Source organism: Tachyglossus aculeatus, chromosome 16 (genome assembly GCF_015852505.1).
Source record: "Tachyglossus aculeatus isolate mTacAcu1 chromosome 16, mTacAcu1.pri, whole genome shotgun sequence".
NCBI classification, from domain to species: Eukaryota; Metazoa; Chordata; class Mammalia; order Monotremata; family Tachyglossidae; genus Tachyglossus; species Tachyglossus aculeatus.
In genome coordinates this window covers 9010014-9036891 of record NC_052081.1, presented here as the reverse complement: position 1 = coordinate 9036891, position 26878 = coordinate 9010014, and the positions used below count along the sequence as shown (strand labels likewise).

The 26878-nt window shown below is 43.6% G+C and overlaps 1 protein-coding gene across 1 annotated transcript in view; it reads left to right on the top strand.

Annotated features, from left to right (window-relative positions):
• The window catches only part of COP1 (COP1 E3 ubiquitin ligase), a gene marked incomplete at its 5' end in the record, with an annotated part of 172595 nt that overhangs the window by 10893 nt on the left and 134824 nt on the right, over nt 1–26878 (top strand). The window contains 4 exons of the mRNA XM_038758162.1: nt 6425–6484; nt 10746–10843; nt 17886–17962; nt 20409–20528. Coding sequence (XP_038614090.1) covers nt 6425–6484; nt 10746–10843; nt 17886–17962; nt 20409–20528 — 355 coding nt within the window. The remainder of the gene's footprint in view (nt 1–6424; nt 6485–10745; nt 10844–17885; nt 17963–20408; nt 20529–26878) is intronic.

The following is a 26878-nucleotide window of genomic DNA, read 5'->3' as shown; positions in this document are numbered from 1 at the left end:
GTATAGTGCTCTGTATACAGCAAGTGCTCATTAAATACCATTGATTGATTGGGCTGTGCAGAGCTTTACTCCAAGGCAATTCCAACGCTGTTCACCAAACCACAAATCCACTCTCTTGTCATTGCTCCCAAACTGCCCCATACGTCAAGCTTGCAGCTGCTGCTGCTTTCAAACCAATGGCAATTATTGAGTGCTTACTCTGTGTAGAGCAATTAATGGTATTTGAGCACTTACTATGTGCAGAGCACTGTTCTAAGCACGTGGGAGAGTAGAGTACAACAGAATTAGCAGACACGTTCCCTGCTCATAATGAACTTACGCTCTAGAGTACTGTACTAAGTCCTTTGAGAGAGTACGTTAGAGTTATTAGATGTGATCTCTGCTTCAAGGAAGTATAGTCTAACATGGGTGGCAAACACTAAAGTAAATTTCAGTTAGGAGCAAGCACGAAGTGACAGCTGGGGGAGCTAAAGGGTGGAAAGGTGAGATTAATCAGGGAAGGCCTCCTGAAGGAGATGTGATTTCAAAAGAGCCTTGAAGATAGAGTGAGGATGAATAGAGGGGCGAGAGTCGATTGAATACCTCAAAGTCAGAGGTCAGAAGTTGGCTAAGTTTCGGGGTTTTTCTGAGTGGGGTGATGTACGCAGAGCATTATTTTAGAAAAATAATCTGGGCAGCAGAGTGAAATATGGACCGGAGCCGGGGGGATACTGGAGGTAGAGAGGTATGCGAGGAGTCTGATGCAGTAGTTGAGTCGAGAGATAACATGTCTTTCTCCCCCGTACACTGTAAGCTCCTCATGGGCAGGCATCATGCATTGTACTTTCCCAAGCACTTAGTACAGCGCTGTACCCACAGAAGTGCTCAAATACTATTGCTTGATTGATTGAAGTTCTTGGGCCATCGTGATGGTGGTTTGGATGGAGAGGAATGGGTGGATTCCAGAGATGTAGTGGAGGAAGACCCACCAGCATCTGAGAACAGAGCGAATGTGGGGGTCTGAAGGAAGAGGAGTGAAGGATAAACAAGGGAAGAAGCTGGCTTGCTTTGTTGCAAATCACTGTGGCTATATCGTAAGGCAAATTATCCTCCCTCCTCCCTGCAAAAGTGGCAATTATGGTGACAGAAGCCCCACACAAGCTGGGTGGGAGGAGGGCGATGGCGGCCGTGTGAGTGAGGATCATCTGAAGGCTTTGTTGCGAGCCGGTAGAGGGAAGGAGGTCAGACTGTGAGGACCCCTTGGCCCCCAAGCCCAAACCCTGGGGGGACCAGTGCTGGATTTCTTGACTGCCACAGACTGGGAATGTGACATCTACCATAGTCAAGTTTGGATTCCAATAGGATCTGCTCTCCACCCTCTTGGGAAGAGTCTTTAGAAGGAGTGTCTCAAGTTTTGGTGGTAGAGTGGTTATCTGAGAGTGGCTTGGAAGGCCTCTTGGTTTTTTTTTCGTGTTTGCAGCCAGTGAACAGGTCTTCCAGTTAAGCAGATTCCTTGGTAGCTGAAAGTTCTTCATTTCAACCATTATGACAGTTAATGGGGTCAGACAAAGGGAACTCAGTAATCAGGTGGGAATGGGGTGAGAGTTTTGCTTAGGGTGGGAGGAGCATCTTGGCCTGGGCAGAGGGATCTGTATTGTGGGTGTGGGGTGTGGGTGCGATGCATGAGGAGTGGAGGGCTCTTGAGTGGGAAGTGGCCAGGAAATGTGAGTGGGGTTGGTATCATCTACTCTCCTCACAAGAAGAAGTGAGGCCCAATGGAAAGAGCCCGTGTCTGAGAGTCAAAGAACCTGGGTCTAATCCCGGCTCTTCCACTTGTCTGCTGTGCGACCTTAGGCAAGTCACTTCATTTCTCTGTAACTGTGAGCCCTATGTAGGGCATGGACTTTGTCCAACCTGATTAGCTTGTATCTACCACTACGCTTAGTACAGTGACTGACATGTGGTAAGCGCATACCAAGTACCATGGGGGGGCGGGGGGAAGGGGGGGGTAGGGAGGTATGTCATGTGGTGGCCAAATGGAGAAACCTGGAGGACTTAGGTTTCTAAAAGGGAACAAAAAGCTTGCGTCTAATTCTCATCCGTGTAGGTAGTTTTTCCCAGTGCTCAGTTCAGTGCTTCGGCACACAGTAGGCACTTCATAAGTACCATTTCCACTGTTGCTTCAGGAAAAGCGCTGTAATTACATCATTAAAGATGATCGTTGTTCTAAAATGCTCGCTTCTCTTCACATGGCCCAGGTGCCAGAGGAGCATGTTGGATCACTGTGCCTGCCAAGTCTCCGCCACTTCCCATCGTCCCTGGAGCCCCCGGTGACCCCAGGCCATCGGTTCTTTGGTTCCCCCTGGCAGCCTCCACTCCAGTTACTTGCAGTGGGAGCAAGTAAATGGGGGCATGTGAGTGGGGAGAGGGCTGAAACCTAGGAAGACAACCGAAACCCTGCTACTGCCATCCAAGCAGGCATTTCGGGAGCCTCGGTGGTATGCCTCTGTGTGCCCAGAATGCCCCCTGCCCCCTGACTAAATTTGGAAAGGAAGCAGCAGGGCTGGTGCTTCACAAAGACCACAATTATGTGTTCTGTTTTATTTCTTGCTTCTTCTTTTCACTCTTTCTTTTGTAAAAAAAAAAAAAAAAAAAAAGGCTTTATTGGAATTTTTTTTAAAAAATCTGTCTTCTGCTTCACATTTCTACAGGAAATGTATTGTTTTGTTTCTGGGCTACTAATTTAGCTAACAAATCCAATCAGAATTCAGTTCAAATTTGGTTTATCTCGCTGGTAATTCTCCAGACCTTTCAAAAATTGCTGAATACAGCCGAGAAAAATTGATCCAAGCCTGAACGCTTCATCCAGTTCTGGGAAGTATTTTTGCTTAAATATTTTGGCCTATGGAGGCTAGTGTGCTGTAGTTTAAAATGCGGATATTTTGCGGTTGTAATACAGTAAGTGTTTATAGTGGATTACTTGAATATTCAATTTTACTAAATCTCTTAAAGAGAGTAATCTAGAGCCATTGGAGATTTCAGCTTGGCTCCTACTTGCAACAGGCAGTAGAACTCTGACAGCGTCACATTTGAGTACTCCACTGATGGAGTGCCAACTTGTACTTCCCAAGCGCTTAAGTACAGTGCTCTGCACACAGTAAGCGCTCAATAAATACGATTGATTGATTGATTGATTGATTGATGGGGTGCACCCTGGGTCTGGAAACCAAGGCTGCTGGGAAGTGGACAAATGTAGCTAATTGCTCAGAGGTGGCTCGGCCAGTTAAATGAATCTCTCCCAAACCTTGGCCCATCTCACATGGGGAAGGTCCTGGTCTCTAGGGTTACTGTCCACCTGTGAGGTAGTAGGCCCTGGTCCTTCAAGTTGGAACTGTCCTGGCCCTGAGCAACCCCCCACCAGTACCTTCCTTTCCACTGGAGAAAGAAGTCAGGGCTTACCTGAATCTCAGCATTTATTGAGCATCCATGTGGTGCAGTGCACTGTGTGAGGTACTGAGAAATAGAGACTAATGAAGCGGCACCTTTCAGCTCCACAAGGTGCTTTCACTCTACTGGGGGAGACACGTAAAAATATTTACAGCTAGAGTGGTCCAAATCAGTAACAGCCCCTTGAGGAATCAGGTAAGGTTCTCTAGGCCCAGGGCTGCTGGGGGAGGTAGGGAAGGAGTCAGGAGAATCGTTGGCTGCCAGATCCCAGCATCACACATGCACGACGGTTAACATGCAGAGCAACACACTTGGTGAGCCTTTCCCCTTAGTGGGCAGGCCCGGGCAAGCTTGCCTGAGTTGACTGGGGTTGTGGGCAGTGTGGGCCCTGACTTGTGCCCACTGCGGGGGTCGCTGGTCTGGGCAGGGGTCTCTGGCACACTGCCGATCTAAGCATTGTTTAGAAAAGCCCTGGAGAGGACATCGTGACAGTTTTCTGAAATGTTGTTTTGTCCTTGAAACGAAAAGCTCCTATTGGGCAGGGACCATATCTAACAACTCTGTTGTATTATAGTTTCCCAGTTGTTCAGTACAGTGGTCTGCGCCCAGTGAAGCACTCTATAAATACCATTGATTTAATATATAAAGGTGGTTTTACCAGCGGCTAAATACTGGCCCAACTGAAAGGGGGTTGAAGTCCAGTTAGGGGTCTGGGTATTAAACAGACCTCGCTCTCCCTCTGACTTTTCCACCACCGTAGACTGTCCCACATGTCTCACAAGCCCATAACCTCGGCATTATCCTCGACTCATCTCTCTCATTCAATCCATATCTTTAGTCTGCTACCAAATTCTGTCTATTCTATTTTCATAACATTGCTAACCTCTGCCCTTTTCTCTCCATCCAAGCACTTATCTATGCTGTCTTGCCTACTGCATCAGCCTCCCTGCTGACCTCCGTGCCTCCTGCATCTCATCATCATCATCAATCATATTTATTGAGCGCTTACTATGTGCAGAGCACTGTACTAAGCGCTTGGGAAGTACAAATTGGCAACACATAGAGACAGTCCCTACCCAACAGTGGGCTCACAGTCTAAAAGGGGGAGACAACAGTCTAAAAGGGGGAGACAACTCCCCAATCTCCCCACTCCGGTCCGTACTTCACTGCTTGCCTGGATCATTGTTCTGTGAAACCATTCAATCCCTGTTTCCCCACTCCTCAAGAATGTCCAGTGGTAGCCCATTCACCTCCGCATCAAACAGAAACTTCTTAGCATAGTGAATCACTCAGTCATCTTGCTCCCTCCTACCTCACCTTGCCTGTATCTTACTTCAACCCAGCACATTTACTTTGCTTCTTCTAATGCTAACCTACTCACTGTACCTCGATGTCATCCATCTCACTGCCGCCCCCACATCATCATCATCATCAATCGTATTTATTGAGCGCTTACTATGTGCAGAGCACTGTACTAAGCGCGCATCCTGCCTGTGGCCTAGAGCTCACTCCTCCTCTGTGTCTGACGGACAGTTGCATCTCCCAGAGGCTAAGCCCTCATTTCCCCTATTCCCTCTCCCTTCTGTGTTGCCCTTGCGCTTGGATTTATATCCTTTATTCCCTCCACCCTCAGCCCCAGAGCACTTATGTCCATGTCTGTAGTCTGATTTAATGTCTGTCTCCCCTTCTAGGCTGTAAGGTCTTTGTGGGCAGGAAATGTGTCTACCAACTCCATTATATTGTACTCTCCCAAGCGCTTAGTACAGTGCGCTGTACACCAGTAAGTGCTCAATGAATACAATTGGTTGATTGATTGATTGGGGAATCGTTTTTTGAGCCATTCAATTTCATTGGAAGTAGACTTTTTTTTTTTCCTTCAAGATACCATTCTGTGATTTTCACGTTCTTGTCTTGGTTGGCATGTCTTAGTGAAAAGAACACAGGGCTGGGAGTGAGTAGACCCGGATTCTTATTGTGACCCCGCCATTTGCCTACTGAGTGACCTCTACTTCTCTGGTTCTCAATTTGTTCATCAATAAGATAGAAATTAACTAATATCTGTACTCCGTTCCCCCTTAGGCTGAGCCTCATATGGGCTAGAGATTGTGACTACCCCAGTGCGTAGCACAGTATAGGGTACCTAATAAGCACAAATAAGCAAATCCATATCCATTATTATTATTATTTTGCCCCGATTTCTGACTCTTTCTTCATCTTTCTGTTTGAGAGCAATGGTTAGGCTTGCTATTCCTTAGGGACTTTATGGTTCCATCTCTGCTTACCTAGTCTGGTGATCCTGGTGCACTTTTAAACTCCTGCATAGAGTAGTTCAGGCTTTTACTTGTAAGTGACCTGTAATTGACAGCGGGATCAATTGTAGGCATATTTAGTATTTGACAACAGGGTGAAGATATCTGAAGTATTTTCTTTCAGTTGTCTTGATGCCAGTTGACGCTATGACAGAAGAAACTGTGTTTAGGTGGGAGGGGGGGAGAGGGAGAGAAGTGAGGAAGGAAGAATAGTTGGATAGGTAAAGCTGTGGTGGAATTGCTGTTTCCGGCAGTGGGACGTAACTGTGGGTGATTTGTTTTTGCTTTTTCAGGGAGAGGAAGGTAAAAATGAACCTTTTGCATGTAATTTGTAAGAGGCCTTTATGTTTAAAATGGCTTGCTCTAATGATTTTGTAGTGGTTGAGCTTTTGTGACTATTCGTAGCTGTTGAAAGGTTTGCGTAGGCATTTTTTCTGGGTTCTAATGATTGGACATGAGATTTCCCCAGGCCTTAGTAAAATTCAAATAGCAAACTACCGAGTCATCCCTTGGTCTTTCATTTACTCAGGTACAACTGTTTGGTTTTTCTCTTTGTGTACAGAAAATAATCTTTTAGTGGTTTTATAATGGTTCCTTCGAACTTTATTTTGCTGATATAGGGACAGTATTGCTCATCTGGATTTCTAGAAACTTACCTCTGATTATTTCATGTGTTCATTTCCTTTCAGCCCCATCTGTTTTGACATGATCGAGGAAGCATACATGACGAAATGTGGCCACAGCTTCTGGTAAGGTGGTTTTGTTCAGTGTAATAGTGTCTAAGTTGGTTACATCCTTATCTCCAACTGAATTTGTTCATCTTTGATTGTTTCTTTAATTAACATAAAACATCCCATAGTTATGCCTTGTCACAATCAGCAAAATAAGCTTAGGTCCCCTGATGTTTTCGCCATCTTGTCCCATACTTCTTATCAACGGCGTTGATTTTCTGTGGGCGCTAAAATGTCAGGAGCCTGAAGAAGCACTGTCTGCTTCTTACTCCTGTATTTCAAGTTTTTATTAAAGGTTTTACTCGCCAGGAATGGATTTCTTCTTCTACCAGGCACTGGGCCTTTGGAGCCCATGGTAATTTTCAGTGCTGTTTTATGTGTTTAATTCTCTGTGCTTGGGTGTAGTCAAATTATCGTTCTTCCTCCGCAGGAATAATTTGATGGCTTTAATTTTGAAGGTGAATGGTTCGGATGTCTAATTGTGCCTGCCAAATTCTAGGCTGGAGCTGTAAATTCTGTGCCTGGTATTTTAAAATTGCTAGTGTTCGGGAATCGGTAGGTTGCTAACTCAACATGGTTATTTGTTACGGCTTCTTGCCACCTTTTAGACGGGAAAGCAGTTTGCTTTGACACATTGTGCATATCGTAAATAGATGTTTATGTTTAGCTCGTGCTCTTGTCCTGATGTGGACTCTTAGGTGGGTTGTAATGTTATAAATATGCCCATGGGTCATCCTGTGTTTGTCAGCATTCCTGACATCCATTTTTAGATCGTAAACTCTTCAGGTGGCTGGTGCTGTTGTCTGTGGTATTTAGCTTTCCTTGTCTAATGTGGAACTCTGTACCAGCCATGGGTGGATGCTGAAGAAATTCTAGTAGATGACATGATATGAGAAACAGAAATAAGAACTTCTCTTTATAATCCAGCCGCTGTATTTTTAAGGGTTTGTTCACATGGTTCTATTCACAGATTGTCACCAATATAGCGTGAATAAAATTGCCTTGTAAAGCAGTAGTGTAGTCTATCAGCAGTGTGGATTTGGAAGAAGAATTAGAAGAAGGGAGATAGCATTGGGCGCCTAAGATTTTTCCCGCAGCACCAAGATTCAATTTCTCATCAGCTCTGCTTACAGCCTGCCTGCATCAGTGGTCTTATTTTGTTCTATTAATATGCATAGGCACACACCCTCGTCCGTTCCCGGACTCCTGTGCCGTTACTCTCTGGAGAGAAAAATCAATGTTGATTAGTGGATAATCCTATGTGTAATTAGCAAACAGAGCAGGAGGAAGCAGAGATGTTTTGAGATGAGACCTCAGACAGACCAGTGCAAATAAGCAAGCGGGATACAGCCTTGCAGACAGGTAGAAACCAGTTGAATTTTTGTTTGACTAGTGAACTCTCTCCCTATTTGTTGAGCCTCCCATAGCGTAGTGGCTTTATTTTCTCTGGATGCTGAATGGGAGAGGCTTCTTTTTGGACTGACCAAAGCAATCCAACTTTGACCTGAGCAAAGTGTCCCTGGACCCCTTCGGGATGGGCTTCTGGACTGCCAACCTACTTGGTTCTGCTTCTCTTTAGATGGGCCTTGGCTGCTTTTTGTTGAAGGTTCACAGATTAGATGCTCTGTGACTCCATCGGCCCTGTGTTATTGGTTGACCTGATGTCCACCTGTTAAGTGTGTGGGAAACCTGTATTCATGCATTCAGTCTTCTTATTGAGCGCTTACTGTGTGCAAAGCACTGTATTAAGCGCTTGGGAGAGTACAATATGACAACAAACAGACACATTCCTTGTCCACAACGAGTTCTCAGTATACAGGGGGAGACAGACATTAATATACGTAAATAAATGCATATATGCTTTGGGGATGGGAGGGAGGATGAATGAAGGGAGCAAGTCAGGACAGCGCAGAAGGAAATGGGAGAAGAGGAGAGGAGGACTTAATCATGGAAGGCTTCTTGGAGGAGATATGCCTTCAATAAGGCTTTGAAGTGGAGGAGAGCAGTTATCTGTCCGATATATTTTTAGCAGTTAAAGTTTAGCATTGAAGTTTTGTGACTTCCCTGAATAAAAATAATAATAATAACAGCATTATTAAGCGCTTACTATGTGCAAAGCACTGTTCTAAGCACTGGGACTAAGCGCCTGAACTGTTCTAAGCACCTGAACTGTGCACTTATTGTGGGAACATCTGTCTTTCTTATTGTGGGAACACTTTTCTGAAGTGGAGAAAGGAGCCAGAGCATCAGCACCTGTCCTGCTGGGCTCACTTTAAAAAAAAACAAAAACAATTTATGATCCTTTGCCAATAAGTGGAGGCTTTCAGGAAATCCTTTTAACACCGAGTGGAATCACATTGGAGAAAATAACTAAACCTGTCTGTGATAGTTTCCCCACCTATCAAATGGGGATGGATGATATTGCTGATCTCAGCAGGGCTGATGTGAGGAATAATCAGCACATGGTTGTAAATCATTTTCTAAATCCATGAGGTAAATCCCCTGTAGACTTTTAGCTTCTTGTGGGCAAGGATCATGTCTGTCAACTCCGTTGTATTGTACACTCTTAAGCGTGTAGTACAATGCTCAGCACATAGTAAGTACTTAATAATCAACTGGTTGTTCACAAATAAGAATAATAATAATGATGGTATTTGTTAAGCACTTACTATGTGCCAAGCTCTGTTCTAAGCGCTTGAAAATTACCATAGTTGCCAAGGCCATTCTGAATCCCTGGATAGTCTCAATAATCCCATTTTGATGAAAAGAAGTTTGTAATTATTGTATTGCCTGGAAGTAAGAAGTTGACAAATGAGGTGCAAAGACTGGAAAGTGCTGCAGCAGCATTTACTTGTACATTTTATTTGAAGATGAGAAGCTGTGCTGTAGAATTTATTTTATGATATCATTAAGTTATGCCAGAAGCATACTGTTATGCTAATTCAGCTGTATTGTACTCTCCCAAGGGCTTAGTACAGTGCTGTGCACATAGAAGGGCTCAGTAAGTACAGTTGATTGATGCATTTACTTTTTTAGGCACATGCGCACGCGTAGGTAAAATCTCACTCTTGATGGTGTCAAATAAGAATAATAGTAATAGTGATAATTGTGGTATTTGTTAAGCACTTACTATGAGCCAAGTCCATTAGTAAGCATTGGACTAGATTCAAAACAATCAGTTTGGACATAGTCCCTGTCTCACATGGTACTCATAGTCTAAAGGGGCGAGAGAACAGTTAGTGAGGCCCCATTTTACAGGTGAAGAAACTGCAGCACAGAAAAGTTAGGTTACATGCCTGAGGTCGCCCAGCATACGAATGGCAAGTGCTTTGAAGCAAACGGAAGAGTGTTCTTTATTTATGCATATATTAACATATAGATCTAGGATTGTTAAAAATAACTTTCATAAAACCACTCAATAGCTCAGAGGTACAAACTCCCCAAACCTTATGGTCCCTAGTTGTACATATGTTTTTTTTTTTCGTTGGTGTATGTATGTTTGTCTGTCTGTCGGATCCGTCATTGGGAACCTTGAACACAAGCTGGAAAGAGAACACAGTAGGCAGTCAGTACCTACGATTGACGGACTGATTGCATTTGCTGTTCTTGCCAGATCAGGAGTAGCAAATGGTGACCCTAGAAATTCTCCCCAGTGCCCCTGCTGCTGATTCTTCCCCATTCTTTTAGACTGTGAGCCCACTGTTGGGTAGGGACTGTCTCTATATGTTGCCAATTTGTACTTCCCAAGCACTTAGTACAGTGCTCTGCACATAGTAAGCGCTCAATAAATACGATTGATGATTCTCCTGCCTCCACCTACCAGTTTGCTTGCGTCCCTGAGCTAAACGACTAGCACGGCTATTTGTATATGGAAGAAAAGAGATGCCCTTTGAAGCTCACCTTTTCATAAATCCCATACCTCACCTAACACCAGAGTGGCTTCTATCTTTTTCTTCAGGAGAATGAATATTTATTAGCTGAAATATGTGTTTTGTAGAAATATTGTTATTCGTAATTGGGATCTTTGCCTTTGTTCACCCAGTTTATTCTCAGGTAAGTGAGATCATCTGCAGAATGAGTAGAATTGTATGATGCATCTCATTCTCTTTTCAGCTTGTATCTTTCCTGCAGCACTTTCTATAGTGTTTTTGACCTGCTAAATATAAAAATGATTCAATTTAAATTGAACAGTCCGATGTCCCTAAGAGTGATAGTTGTTTACCATTTTTAATATTGGTTTGAGGTATTTTTTAAAAAAACTTGTTTTTTCTATTAACAGTTACAAGTGTATTCACCAGAGCCTTGAAGACAATAACAGGTGCCCCAAGTGTAACTACGTTGTGGACAACATTGACCACCTGTACCCCAACTTCTTAGGTGAGTCCATATAATTTTCTTTATGGTCACAAAACAAGCTTGCTTGGACCTGCAGTTATGACAGAAGAGCTGTTTTGCTGCAGTGTTGTCCTGTGGCATTTACGTGCAAATGGTCAGTATGACTTAAATGGGTCTGGTTGTGGACATGATGGTGTTTTTAACTGCTGGGCTCGCAAGGCCTATGTAGCCTGGGCCTCTGTAGCCCAGCTCTTTTCTCTCCAGACTCCAGGGGTGTGAGTCAGCATCTGGTAAACCACCCTTTAAACACCTCTTATTCTACAGAAATCACCTTTAGAAAAACAGGGGCATAGGTAAGAGACCTGAAACCTGGACACCATTGGATGCTGATAGGGCCCCCGGCTGAAGCGGAGATGTGCCTTCCTGGGGATTGGTTCGGGAGGATAGTCTCTCAGCATTTTGGTCCAGGTGGAGTTGTGCTTCTGAGGGACTCTGTTTCTTTACACATATTTGCTGCCAAACAGCTTGGTTTTCCTCATCTAGAAGCGTGATTGGTTTTAAATAGTGTGGATCTTCTTCGTGTAGCCTTCTTCCTCCTTGCCCCTCTTTCTCCACATTGTCAATGACTGTGTTGACCCCTTCTCAGTTCCTGCCTCCTCCTCTTCATCAGCAGTATTTATTGAGCACTTATTGCATGCAGAGCATTGTACTAAGCGCTTGGGAAAGTACATGCAGCAGAGTTGGTATGTTCCCTGTCCACACTGAGCATCCAGTCCGGAGGTTGACAGACATTAATATAATGTAAATAATGTATCCTTCAGTGGGTTTCATCTTTGCTGTGTGCTAAACTTAAGTCCCTTTCGGATCTCTACATAACTCTTGCCACTGTGCACTTGTATCTCAATTCATTTTTCACTCCTTGGCCACATTTTTCTCACCCCCTTTATCGTGCTCTGTAGAGGTTTTCTCTGCTTGGGACAGTCTTTGATTAAACCTTTCAGAAGTCTTCCTCTACAGACCAAGCATAAGGAGAAAGAAAAGGGTCAAAAAAAAAATCCCACTCTACTCAAATCAAAGCCCTTACCTTAAATTGTGTGTGTGTTTTCCTTCTGGCATGGGACTCAAGCATTTGCCAGTAAAGAAAGTAGGCTAACCAGCCCAGCTCCCCTAGTCGGCTGCATTGTGAGGTTCTCCATGAGGCATGCATCTCAACCCCTGCCCTGAGCTCTGATCATCATTTCCAGCCGATTCCTGGTTTGAGCTAACCTCCCCTTGACTGGGCCCGGCCCCAGAGCGGAGGGCTGCTGTCGCAAGATTGAGGTCACGCGGGCTCCCTCCGGGCCCTGATGGGGCTATTTCAAGTTGCTCCCACCCCCATGCCTGCAGCTTGGATTTATTTGCTTCAGGTCCTGGAGAAGTAACCTCTTCTGTTCTGCCTCGGAAGGGCGAGGTCTGATCACCCCAGGTCCATGGGCCCTCCTACTTGCCTGGCCACTGCCCTGTGTTCAGATTTGCAGAAAGTGGCCAACTGCTTAATTCCAACTCAGCTGTAGAATGCGCTTTCTTTCCTTATTGCTGAGAGAGCCCGATAGTTTGAAGGTAGAATTCTAGAGAAGGGTCATTGTTTCTGGAATGATTTTAACCTGGGGATTAGATTTGTACTTAATTAGAATTGGTCACGTAACTTACCTGGGCTTTACAATTTCAGAGTGTATCACAGTAAGACAGAAGGAATAAGGAAACTATAAGGAATTGACAAAACAGAAAACAAATTTGGATTATGAAGTTTACTTTTCTCAGGCATTTAATTCCAATAGTTTTCCTCTCTGGATGTTGTTTTTCACTTCATAAGCACAAAATTATAAGGTCACATTAGCCATAAACCATTTCATAAGTAAATATTCTCAGCTTCCTTGCCTCTTCCAAAACTGTAAAATCATTAAAATGTTGTTATATTAAATACAATCCGGTTCCTGCGTCAATAAGAATGGAAGCAAACTGTTGAGTCTGGAGAGCTTTAGTCACGGAATTAAGAGCACAGATCAATGCAAGGTTAGTGTTTGGGGAAAAAAAGAAACCAGAGCGGCAAAAGCAAGTGTTAGAGAAGAGTTTTATTGAATCCCTGAGAGAAGACTAGGCCCAGTAAGCGTTGAAATGAAATCGTCTCACCAAAATCATCGCGGAGATGAGTGGACCCTCTTGACACATTTAAGGTTCGGAGTCCTGTTCGTCAAAGCCTTGAAACCCCACGTGAAAAGAAGTAATAAATTGGGCTTTGACATATGCCAAAGCCAACTTGGGGTTACGGTCTGAGTTGCCTGGGCCTACCTTTCTAATTGGCTGGTGAGGCCTGTGTCTGTTCGTCTGTCTATCTGTCTCTTTCCCCCCCTCTCAGGTTTCAGAGTTCTAGGAAGCCATGTATTTCATTCTGTGGGAGTCTGAGGAAATAGAACTTGAGCTAGAAGCTATGGTGTTCTGTCTTCCCTGGGCCTTTTAGCTAGAATGAGTCACAACCTGTATAAAGCAGGCCCATCCTGATTCCTGGGCCGATAGGACCTAAGCCAAGTCACTCTGAAGATGTGTAATGTCTTGTCTCATTGCTCTCCTAAATTCTTCTGTATCCTTTGATGCCAGGGATGTCAGTCTGTTGGACTCTGAGCTCTTTAACATGTCTTGGATGATAATTCCAAGCCCAAGTTGACAATGACTGTCCGATCAGCATTTAGTGAGTGTTGGTCTCGCAAGTTCATGGGGAAGGGACCTGAAATAAGTTCATGGTACTTGCAGACATTTCCCACACACTCCAACTTTAGACACAAAAGGAGAGGGAATTTAAGAGGCTCAGTCCAGTTTGGTTGATTGTCACCTTCAGATGATCCTTTGTCGACTGGGAGATGTAGTTCCCAGGGAGCCGGTGCTGAAAGTATGTTTCCTATTTCTCTGCAAGCCCATTGACTTCCACTCCGCCTCCAATACCAACCTGTAAATTGTCACAATCAGACTCTGCCAGCAGACGTCCTTGTGACCCAGTGGCTTCTGTTTTATTTTCTCTGCCTTACACCCTGAAACCAACACATGTTTATCTGTTCTTCCCAAACACACTCACCATATATAATAATATTGGTATTTGTTAAGTGCCTTCTATGTGCTGAGCACTGTTCTAAGCACTGAGCACCGTTCTAAATATTGATACAAATCCAGATCCCTCACAGGCATTCACACACAGGCTTGTAAATTCAGAGACCCCAAGCTGGGACAGAGACAAAAAGAGTCGTAACCAGAGACTGAGTGACAAGGGTACAGGGTCAGAAAAGACCAGCCAGCAGAGGAGAAAAATGGAGCCAGAAAGGGAAAACAGAAAGCAGATAGAGAAATGATTTGGGCTAAGACAGGGTAGTCGAAATAACAGTGTATTACACATTGTTAGAAGAAAGCCTCTTTAAAATAAGTAGCATTTGGAAAGCATTTTTTTGCCCTTCAAATGAATTTTTCCACAGTCATTTTCTTGATCTCCTTCACTCTGAAGCTGGCCATTGCTGATTGACGGTGCAGGCTGTGGGACTTTGTATTCCCAGTGCTCTTACTTAGAGAGAACAAGGAGGGTGTAGACCATTCAAGAAGAATCTCTCTACCCACTTGAGTGTTTGAGTTGACCTCATTGGCCCTTTCTCCCTTGACAGTTTTGGGGCATATATGACTGTATCCTCAGAATGGCCTCTAAGTTTAATGTTCGCCAGGTTGTTGGTGCATCATAGTTCTACCCCTGGCAGGGCAAGCCCCAGCTAGTTTTGATGATATGAACAGTGGACTCTCTAAAAAAAAAAAAAAAGTTGTTCTACAGGCACATTATGGACAACCCAGTACCCTGCGACACGTTAATCGTGTTTTTCTAACTAGATCCACTAAATTTTTTTCTAGTAAACTATTTATATGTTTCATTTTGGTTAATAGTTATACTCTCCAGAGAGTCCGTCTTTACTATTTATTTTCTCCTGCTTGGGCTTCATTCTTGCCTTATTTCCTTGATTAAAGTCTTGGATCATTACACATTATTTAAACATATAAATTAAATAGACAGCAATTTCTGGTCTAATGTGGGGGTTGTGTTTTTGAAGAACCTCATGTTATGGGAAAATCAAATTCTAGCAGTCACTGAGTCAATGGAAATTAATGGGTTGGGGTAAGTGATTCAGAGATCACAATTACACATGTTTCTTTGTATCCGTCGCTAACAAAATGCTCACACCAATGCCACTTATTGTTATTTTACTGTTTTAAATCCAGAAACATTGAAAGAAGACCAAGTACTGGACAGTCCAGTCCAGTATGGCTGAGGGAGTGAGTGGCTGGGAGGCATAGCAGCATCACATCTGACCAGTGCCATGTACACGAGCACAGTTATTTCTTCCTACAGCAAATGCATTTCTGCCAACTTGATGATTATGTTCTTCCCAGAACAGACTCGTGGTTGTTCTTTAATTGCGTTGTAGCCCAGTTGTATAATCGGAGGAACAGTTACGTATAAATGAGTGAATTTTGTAAAGGTTTAAACAGTGGTTTAGTACAGAGGAATTTATATTGTGCATGACTGGGCTTAATGAACAAGTGCATAGCTGGAAGAAGTTAACTTAAGTAACTTTGGAGTGTTGAATGTTATGCTATGAGCGGGGTGGTTATATAATAATAATGATGGCATTTATTAAGCGCTTACTATGTGCGAAGCACTGTTCTAAGCGCTGGGGATTACAAGGTGATCAGGTTGTCCCACGAGGGGCTCACAGTCTTCATCCTCATTTTACAGATGAGGTAACTGAGGCCCAGAGAAGTTAAGTGACTTGCCCAAAGTTACACAGCTGACACCTGGCAGAGCCAGGATTTGAACCCATGACCTCTGATTCCAAAGCCCGTGCTCTTTCCACTAAGCCACGCTGCTTCTCATGCCCCAGTTTGGCTGGAATACTCCCAAAAGTTCATATTTTCTGGGCATCTCGTTCCAGGAAATCGTTCCTGAACTGAACTGATTTTTCTTCCAGGTTTCTGCACTGGGAGAAGATCAGGGAGAAAAGGTTGAGGAGGAGAGGAAGAAGGAGAGCAGCCCTGGACACCCATAGAAAGAAAAGCTTAATGGCTAGCTTATCAATCAATCAATCAATCAATCGTATTTATTGAGTGCTTACTGTGTGCAGAGCACTGTACTATCTCACTGTTATCTTTCAGTAGTATTCCCTTGAGTGGCTACTTATTCCCTGAGTGGCCACTTCGTAAATAGTAAACTAGGGGTTTTGAAAGGATACATAAACTGAAGACAGCCCTTGCCCATAAAGAACTTACAGTCTAGCAAAGAAAGCAACTCAGGGGAAAAAAACCTAACTTTCAAACATCCACACTAACCCATTTCCCTCCCCTTTCCTTTCACTCTGAGTGTGGCTGGAGCCTCTCCTGAGCCCCGGTTAAGACAACTTTGTGTAGCTGGGTTGTCCAAGCTGTGACTCATGAGATGAGTGTAGTGCCTCTTCATTTATTGGGTAGCTTGCGCTAGTAAGGGCCACTATTTGTTCATCTCCATGGTGGTAGCCATGATGCTGGGCTCAAGTGTGCCTCATTTCAGGCCCTCGTGGCCTCAGCAGCATCTTCGCCCACAGGGGTCCAGTCCGAGGTGGAGCGTGGTGCCTGGCTTCAGCTTCTGTCTGCCCTGGCTTCCTCTTGGTTGTTACTGCCACTCGCCGCCACCCCTCCCTCTTCTCCACCAGAAGGCCTGCTCACCATTTTAGTTAAAGGGATTTTTCTTAATCTACCACTCTTCAGTTCAGGAGGCTTGGCCACCCCAAGTATAGAAGGTCAGCCTAGTGGGAATGAGAGTCTGTGGCTTGTCAGCATCCTCTCTCTGAGGATGCTCTCTTCGCTCTTTGTCATGGAGAGGCTGGTCTCTATGCCCAGAAACTGACTGCCTTAACTCACCCCCCCACAACCCGCAAGTGAAAGAGCAAGTCGCGAGGATTGCAGCCGTTGGCCGTGGCCAGATGTTCTCTGAGGATTCTTCTCTTTGGGATGCTTGTCTGCTCTGTGACCTGGGGCAAATCACTTTACTTCTCTGTGCCTCATTTACCTCATCTGTAAAATGGGGATTGAGACTGTGAGCCCCACCTGGGGCAGGGGCTGTGCCCAACCCGATTTGCTTGTATCTACCCCAGAACTTAGTAAGTGCCTGGTACATAGTAAGTGCTTAACAAGTATCATTATTATTATTAAGGGAGAATGATTACGGAAGCCCTGACTGTATTGTGTGTGTTCTGTTTGATCAGGATATCGATCATACCATTGGGCTTTGCCTTGATGCGCTAGTGCAAGTTTCTCCTCACTGGTTCAGCCAGTTTATTCCACTGGGTATCTTTTCCTCTCTTGGGAGGATCTCACCGCTGCTCAGGAGGCCTCTATTTTAATGGAGCTGTTGGGTAGGGACTGTCTCTATATGTTGCCAACTTGTACTTCCCAAGCGCTTAGTACAGTGCTCTGCACACAGTAAGCGCTCAATAAATACGATTGATGATGATGATGATGGAGCTGCATGGCCCCAGAACTGCCTTTTTCCTTCTTCCTTCCTCTCTAAATTATAAATGAACATTGCCAAGAAGATGTCATCTTGTTCCAATTAGAATTCACAGTGAACTTTTGTGGGTTGACTTTGTGAGAATAAGTTTGTCAGTTGTTCGGCAAATAATTAAGCTGGGCGGCTTCCTGAATGCCTTTTGAGGGCTGTGGGGAGATGTGAGAAAAAACTCGGAATGCTGAATTTAATTCAGACCGCTACTGGTCTGATAGGTTTCAACAGTGTCTAAAGTGGTATGGGGCTGACAACATTAGTGCTTGGTTAGCAAAAACATTGTTTATTTTGAAGAATGTTCCTTCTGTTAATGCTGGGGAAGGCCTACTTTATCAGAAGGAAATGGATGGAGATTCTGCCTTGTATGACTTTGTATTTTTGTGCTTATATAGCGAAAATCCCCCCATATATACAAAAGTGCTGAAGTAGATACTTGTACCAGAAACTTAAGTAACACATTTGTTCTTCCTCTCTTCTCCCTAGTAAATGAGCTCATCCTCAAACAGAAGCAGAGATTTGAGGAAAAGAGGTTCAAGTTGGACCACTCAGTGAGTAGCACCGTATGTTTCAAATTTTTTTTACTATATTTCACTAATTTATTCTATAAACTAGTTTGATTGCTGAAGTGGGTTATTTCTCCTTAATTAGGTAGGTTCTCTAATAGTGCTTAAGCTCCAGAATGGGTAGAAGACAGCTTCATTTGTAATACATAGAATTAAGGGGCCTTGTTTTACTCTAGTCCCTCACTGAGACCAGCTTCAGAAAGGTGGCAGCTGTTGAAGAACAATATTTAGGTGAGGTTAGGCTAGGGATGGGAGGGAGACAGAAATCAGTCGATTCTGAGGTATTTTCTGAGTGTTCATTGGCCATAGAGCACTGGACTAACCACTTGAGAGAGTACAGTACAACAGAATGTAGGAAACCTTGAGGAATGGACAAGGTTGGGGTTTTTTTGTTGTTGTTGTTTGTTTTCTTAAAGAAATTCTAGTCAAATTGGGTGGCCACAACTTTTAGTCTGAAGGGCCAAAGGGAACTTACCAAATACACCCAACTGCTTGATCTAATATTGGAATGTTGGCCCCTTGGAACAGGGAATAATGCAGCCCTGTTGACAGGTGATTGACACCTATTTTCCAATCATTTTGCTTCATCTCGGAGCAGGATCTTAGCTGGAGACAAGGCTGAGCAATTGGGCTGAAGGGCGACTTGAGTTTTAATATGCTGCTGAGAACCACAAATAAAATGTCTGGAATTCACAGTACCGATCAAAATTTTTGTCTTGCCTTCTCCATACCAACTTACCTTTATAAACGTGATACAAGTCCTTTCATATGCAGTTATTGCCGGTGGATTTTTCACAATTGTCATAGCATCAGCTGGCAGGCAGATTTGCCCTTGTAGCCCACCTTGCCCTTTCTTGTGCTAAATTCTTCCTCCACCCTGCGGGGGACCATTGCACAGTTCTCCTGAGGTGACAGTTTGTTGGGGAGATTTCTGGGTCTGAAATTGAAGGATGAATAATGTACGTTTGAAAAATAATAATTTCACCATCAGCAGCATCCTTGATTATTGCAGACATATGCATCTATAAACAGCTCTGCAAGAAGCTGCTTAGTTTATGTTTGTCTCATTCCATTTCTTATGTAGCTGTCGTTTTTATTGTTTCTTCCTCCTTTTCGGGAGTAGGACTTATTTTTTTTTTCTTAGCCTAGTCATCTCAGAATAATTGGGATTGTCATTCTAAAATGTCCTTAAATGAAAAATTCCTGGATCCTGCAAAATAGACGATTTTTGCCCAAAGAAAGCTTTATTTGGGACAGTTCAAAACCATGTGCAAAATTTCTTCCATGACAAACTGTGCACTTCATTTTCACATCTTCATTTTTGGAGTCCAACGCATTTCAGAATATTTCAGTTATTGGAAAATATTCCTTTGGAATAAAACACAGCGGATTCAAGATTGAAGGAATTTCTGTTAAATTTTCTATCCAGTCCAGCCTGAGACTGGGAGTGACTCACCATTGCCCCTTCATCATTGATGGGCAGAATGCTGACAACGGCACAGAAAAGACTCGTGTTTGTGTGGTGAAGTAAGGGCCTAGGTTGTGGGCTGGCAGGATGGCAGTGTCTCTTGGAACCCAGGCTGCCATTTCCACCGCACAATCCCTATCTGTAGATTCCTGCGGCAGGAGAGGGAGACTGACATGAGGTCACCAGGCCCACAAAATCTGCAGTTGTTTTGCAAATAGCATAGCGGGGTTCATGGGTCTTTTAGATCAACTATTAACCATTTTGTAGAATCGACTCATGGCTGTTTTCATTTCTGTGGTGGAGCTGTATTGGAATGGTGAAACAGCAGGGCAATTTTTATGGGTTTTTTTGCTCTTTTTAAAACTCAGTTCTGTTGTTGGTCCAATTCTGACAATCTTTTTCTAATTTGAAAACTGGATTATCCCAAATGGAAACATGTTTCTTGTAGAAAATATTAAAGTTCAGTTATTTGGCCCATCAGCAGCTAAATTTTCTTGATGAGCTTAGCAGAAGACAAAGGCAGTTTTTATTAAAGTATGGACTCCTTGACACAGCTATAGATAGCATTAAATGTACTCTTCTTCCGTGATCCAGCCCCTGCAGTCACGCTTATTTCAGTGTAATTAGAAATGTGAGTAGGAAGCCTCTACCTTCTTTGGGAACAAAGGTGACCAGTTGAAGAGTTTTTTCTTTCTTTTTTTGCCTGGAATCACAGTTGGATAAGGAAGGAAATGGGAGGGACGTGTGAAAGGAAGTAAAGGAACAACTTCTTGAAGGGGAGGATTGGGGAAAAAACAAAAAACTCCAACAAAAGGGAGGAGGGAACCACCTTCTGGAGAGGATTTTTGAAGCCTTTGTAGTAAACATGGTTATGGGATGTTGTAATTCCCCAAATGTATCACATATCTCCAGATTGAGTTTGTGGCCAGGAGTTTGTATTCCTCTTTCTTCCTGTGTTCTCTTCCTCTATTTCAGAATGGCCACAGGTGGCAGATATTTCAAGATTTATTGGGAACCGACCAAGATAACCTTGACTTGGCCAACGTCAACCTGATGTTGGAGTTGCTAGTGCAAAAGAAGAAGCAGCTGGAGGCAGTAAGTGACAGTTTTCTTTATGGTGTTTTTTTGCTGCCAGGCGTGCACTTAAGCAGCTCTGGAAATGTTTTTAGTACTGGTGATATGTAGTACAAGCCGCCTCTTCCTTCTGTTTTCACAAGACTTGTGCAAAAGGCTTACTTAAAATGAATGTGATAAACAGGGCAATTCACTTACCAGGAACTTTCTTAGTGACCAATTTGAATCTTGTACCAGGCTAATGATGAGGATGAGGGCATTTATTAAGCACTTACTATGTGCCTAGCAATGAGCTAGGTGCTGGGGTAGCTGCAAGGTACGAGATTGGGCACCGTCCCTATCCCGCAAGGGCGTCCCATAATAGCTCTTATCCCGTTCCACAGATGAGGGAACTGAGGACCAGAGAAATTAAGTGACTTGCTAAGAGTCACACAGCAGGCCAGTTGGAACCTGGGTCTCTCCTGACCCCCAGACCTGAACTCTTTCCCCTTGGCCAAGGAATAGAAACAGAAAAATTGGAGTTTAAGATCAACTTGTCAAATGTTTTAGGGAATTAGGACATAAATTCTCAGCAGTTTCAATATTGTAGTATGTTGTCACTTTGGCCCATGCATAGAAATATACACGCAGCCACAATAGTAAAGATTTGTTACCTACTTCTGTAAACATCTCTGACTTTTTCTGAGAAATACAATTGAACATTCCATTTTGAAATTAAATGTGTACTTAGGGATATTAAAATGGGAGCAAGGATACCATAGGAGGATATTGGGAAATAGTGAAATAAAGTACTTAAATATTTTAAAAGGACTTCCTTAAGAATTCTTGGTAAAATGTTGTGATTGGTCAGTGAAGGGTGTCCTGAAGGATTTTGTTGTTAAGCAATTCCTTCAAGGAAGCTCTAGTCTTCTAAACAAGACTGTTAAAAACAATTAGGAAAGAAACGATAGTTTTTGTGAATGTGGGAAAAAGCAAGCATTTGAAAACTTAGTTTTAGCTGGCATTTCCAAGGCTAACACCAGAGGCTCTCCACTTTTTACAGAATGGTACAAAGTGATATTTGTATGAGATTACCTCTGTTTGCTTTACTACAGCTCTGTGAATCATAAGAAGGAGCTAAGCATTCAAGTTCCTTTCCTGGTCATTAAAACTCATTATCTCAAGCTGGAAACTTGCAGTAGGAAGAGGTTAAGAGCCTAAGTCCTGTTGCATGTCAACAGGAGAGCCATTAAATTTGAAATTGGCAATCGGGCTGAAAACGAAAATCTGACGGCTTTCCTTTTCTTTTAATAGTTCAGACAACACAACCCCTGACATCTTTAATTGGACACTGTTAAGTGACTGTTTTATGTTCTCTTTGTTTAACATTCATTCAGTCGTATTTATTGAGCGCTTACTATGTGCAGGGCACTGTACTAAGCGCTTATAACAGTTAATGCTTAAGGTAAATGTGGGGAGTGGTGATGTCATCCAAAAAGTTTTACTCTTAGAAAGATCTTTCCAAATGTAACTAAGGCGGTGATTGAAAGTCCCAGCACCGTGCTGACTTCATTTGGACTTTGTCTGAAGGGGAACTCCTCCTGTTAATTAGCATTGAATTTGCCAAAGTTCAAGGAGTAGAGTACAGAGATTGAATTTGTCTTGCCCCTGACAATCCTGCCTGGTGTTTCTCAAACTGTGGGAGCAGAACCCCCAAAGATATTGGTATTTTGTTAGAACTTGGGTAGTTTACAAGTTTGTGATTATCTAGTCACCAAATACACCATGTTATGCAAAAGTTTGCAGCATTAATAAGAAGTTTGAACAGTCCTCTGAAGGTGTAGACTTGAGGAGCAGCTGCTTCCTTCTCTTCCTCCCCAGCCTTCTTGTTGGTGGCGATCCCACCCCACCCTGATTACTGAGTGTGGTCAGTCTCTCCCTCCACAAGATGTCTTTAGATGTTTGGGTTCCAGTTTTATAGGTCTCAGCTGCAGCAGCAGCAGCAGCTTGGAGGTGGGAAGGACAGGGAACGCAGACAGGACATTGGTTCTCCACTCAACTCAGAGCCTGGGGAGGACCTCTCAGCGCAGTCAATATGGGTGCAAACCTGGGGAAGTCCGTTAGAGAGCCTCTGTGCCCCCTTGCTGAGGAGCCAGGGCAGGTTTGATTTGCATACATGGCTTGTTCCCCAGGGTTGAAAGTATATGAGTCGAGTCGCAACGCTGCTACAGACCCTTAAATCAATCAATCAATGGTATTTATTGAGCACTTACCATTTGCAGAGCACTGTACTAAGCACTTGGGAGAGTACAGTACAACAGAGTTGGTAGACATATTCCCTGCCCACGGTGAACTCACAGTCTAGTGGTGAGGACAGACATTAAATAAATAAGTTATGGATATGGACATAAGTGTTGTGGGGCTTAAAGACAGCGAGAGCAAGACTTCCTCCTTATCAACCTCTTCCACCCAAGCCACCCTTTTTTCTCCAGAGTCTCCCTTCTCTCAACTTTGCTGCTCTTCTCTTTTTTGTCTCCCTCTTTTCCCTCCTGTCAGCCCTTCTCTCTCATTCTTAGTTTAACTTTCAGGTAACCCTAACAGGAGTCCCAATTATTGTGAATTTTGAAATCATGGAGTCCAAATTAATGAGATTTCACCATTAATCCTAAATTAGAGGGGAAAATGGAAAGCAGGGACATCTGACTTCCTCATGTAGTGAGTGATGTACAAGTTGGACACCATGGCCCGAGTTGGTTCTTGTGGAGTCTAAGCAGGGTTGTTATTGAGAGCACATTGCTCTGAGCAGCTGTTTGGTTTGGGATCAGGTCAGCTTGTTGGCTCATTCTTCTCCCCAGGTAAACATTTTCTCCCTCAGCACCTAGCCAATAGGTCTGGGTCTCGGCATTCTCATCTTCTAACGCTGTATCCTACAGGTCCCTCTTTTTTCCCTGCCTATCCCTTCTGGTTTTCCCTGCACAAAACAGCAGAGCAGATATTTCTCTCTCCAGAATGGGAAATGGAGCACTCTCCTTCTAGTGGAGTGGACCTCTCCTCCTAGTGGAGTGGAGGTGGGCATCCTCAAAGGAAGTTTAAAGACAACCAAGTTTGGGAAGCCTAATTCTTCATTAAGCTTGGAAAACATTATTCAGATGGTTGGAGAAAACTTGTATTTGTAGAGCATTTGGTTGCGTTCAGGACGGTCAAACCTCTTTAAGTCCGTCTACTGAATTTTAAGAAAGTTACTGTGAGCACCTGATCATTGTCCACAATTGGAAGTGAACAAACAGTAAATGAGATCTCTTTGAACTCTTCTGCTGTTGTTGCAATCTCAACATTGTCCAGCGCTTAGAGCAGTGCTCAGTGCTTAGAACAGTGCTCTGCACATAGTAAGCGCTTAATAAATGCTATTAAAAAAAAATTGTCATATGGTGCCATAAGCAGAGGGGAGGGGAGAGACTTGTTCCTGGTGCTCCCCAGCAGGGCAGTGTGGTCAGCCTGGGGACGGGGTGAGGCGGGGTGTTTCCTGTCATGGTTTTTGAGTTGTCTTCCACTAGTCTTTGAAGTGCCTTCACTTTAGCTAAATTTCACAACCCTAGTAGAACAAATCTGCCTGACTCCCCCTGCCTACTTTTCATTTGTGACCTAACTTTTCCCCTTGGAGTCTAATTCCTGTCTCTATTTTAGCACATCTTTGCTGCTCCTCATTTTCATGCAACCCACTTTGTCACCTTCAGCCTTCACTTCTTTCCAAGTATTTCCATGTGTCAGTTTCACGTTAGTTTTGCTCAGATGTTTGCTTTCCGTCTTGTGGAATCTCATTGTCATTTAACGCTTCTCTATGAAGCAACCATAGCTGCTAGGAAAGAACAGCAGTTTCGTCCAAGTGCATCCAGACAAAGGGGCGGGGGAAGGATTAGTCAGATATAGTGTATCTCTTGGGTTCTTCCTTTATACTTAGGGTCTCTATGCTCATAAATTCTTGTTCTCAGCTAATAGTCCTTTAGGGAAGCTGCAAACCTGTAGACATAATCTTAGTCTCCTTAAGTTTATTTTATATAAAGTCAAAATAAGTTTCCCTGGCCTTCCCCTATGAAGTTAAAAAGCGAGAACATTTTCCCAGCTCACAAGCTATTAAGAATCTGCGGCTATGGGGAATGCTTATTTGTTGAGCTTTCGGTATATTTAGTGCTGCCCATGATAGAATAGAGACCTGGCCTATGCCCTCAGCTGAGTAGGCAGAGTCAAAATATATCAGCAAGCAGGTAGCCTGTCAGTGCCAGGAAAGTTGCACTTTGTATAAGCATTTTCCCATTTTGTTATCAGTGTGTCTGTCTCTTCTCCCCCAGCCCACACACACATACTCACTCCCCTTTTGGAGATAGTGGGGATAGGAACACTCTGTGGGGATTGAAGTGAAAGCTGGACAGTGTTCGTTGATGAGGCAAATGGCCAGTTTGAAAAAAAAAAATAACCTTACAGAATTCAAAGTGGCATAGAATTTCAAATTCATTTCAATTTTGAAAAGTAAATTCCAACCAGATAGCTTGTATTCAAGGGTGAAACATGGTTCATTTACTTATTTGGCCTCCAGGTGTTCTTGGTTTTCTTTTATGCAGACCCACCTATTGTTTGAATCAGTTATCATAAGTACTTGAGGGCTATTTCTGAATAACACCCTTGCCATTTGAGAAAGGATTGCTACCCACATTTGTCTCATATTCTCTCTCCTGTTATTTTTATACTTTTGAGGTCATTCCTCTACAACCTTTAACTTGGTTCCTTTGGTTCAACGTTGGTTTCAGATATATTTTTCTTTAGCGGTCCTTTTGTAAAGCTACATTGGTTTTGTTACTTCCCATTCATCCACCTGAGAGAAATTCCCATTTGCTTTGTTCCTCAGTATAATGCCCCAGGAGACTGTGTCTTCCATTTGACCATCTCAAACCCATTTTCTGTAGTACTTTTACTGGACTCCATTGGTATTAATTAGTTCCTATTATCAGTTTTTTAAAATGGGAAGTCTGTTCTTCCATGGGGCTCTGTTCTTGACCTAGAATCTGAAAGGTTTCCAAATAGACCGTTTTCTTTACTGGGCTTTTCATACCTCAGGCTTTGTTCCAGAAGTGATTTGGGGCCACTACTACAATTTTCCTTCCCAAACAGCGTATTCAAGTCTTGCTTTTTAATTTTAATTGTGGCTTATTTTCATTTCCTCATTTTCCCTAGAGGCTCTGATATGTACGAAATTCGGCCTGAACTTTAGGGGAGCATACATCAAGCGGGTCCTATGTTTCCTCCAGTCACCTGCAAGACCTAGGGCGGGACCTGCTAGGGCCTTGTTTTGGCTAAGACCCAACAGTCAGGGAGCGGTGGTGGCAGTGGTATGGCAGGAGAGAGGAAGATAAGAGCAAAGAAGCAGTGTGGCCTAGTAGATAGAGTCCAGGCCTGCGAGTCAGAAGCACCTGGATTCTGCCACTTGCCTGCCATGTGACCTTAACTTCTCTGAGCTGTAGTTTCCTCATCTGTAAAATGGGTATTAAGACTGTGGGATAGGGACTGTGTCCAAACTGATTAGCTTGTATCCGCCCCCAGTGTTTAGTATAGTGTCTAGCACTTAGTGCTTAACAAATACCATTCATAAAAAAAGAGGAGCTATCCCCTAGCTTTCACCCCCTCAGGAGCAGAAGCAGTTGTTAAATGTCTCTCCCTTGGCCACCACAGCTTTAACTAGCTCACTCTAGAGCGGATCCAGAACATTTCGAAGTGGGTGTGTATCTGACTGTGCTGGACCCGTCCATGAAGGGCTCCAGCTAGAGACAGAACAGTCAAGGAGGTGGTGGCAGCTGTTGTTTTCACCCCAAAAAGAGGAGGATGAGGATGATGACATGCTCCTCGACTCTCCCTCCCTTCATTTCTTACCACTGCTTCCTTCCCCCCGGGGGCTGGGGGAGGAGTGGGGTTTCCTGGGGGATGTTGGCAGCAAAGTGTTGTGTAAGTGGCCCACTGTGGCAACTCAGAGTCACTCCCTCTCCTCTCTTTCCTTTTTCTTTCTCTCTCATTTTTCATCTTTCACCCCCTTTCTTTCTCTTCCTTTTTCCTCCCCACTCTGCCTGTTCTTTATTGTTGCCTTCCTCTTTCCCCTCAGCCCCTGAAGGGTCCTATAATTGTACATTTTTTATCATTAAATTCCATGTCACTGCTCAGGAATAGGCAGTAATACGGATTAGTTCTTAAAGCAGCAAGAATTTAGCCCCTAAAAATAATGGCCTTGACAGCCAGGACCAGATTGGCCTGCCAGGATTCTGGGCCAAGTCAAGTTCCGAGTGGCTCTTGGCATCCCCTGGCTTCCGCCTTGTTCTCATAAGTGGTGGTGAGCAAACGAGCAGCTGGAG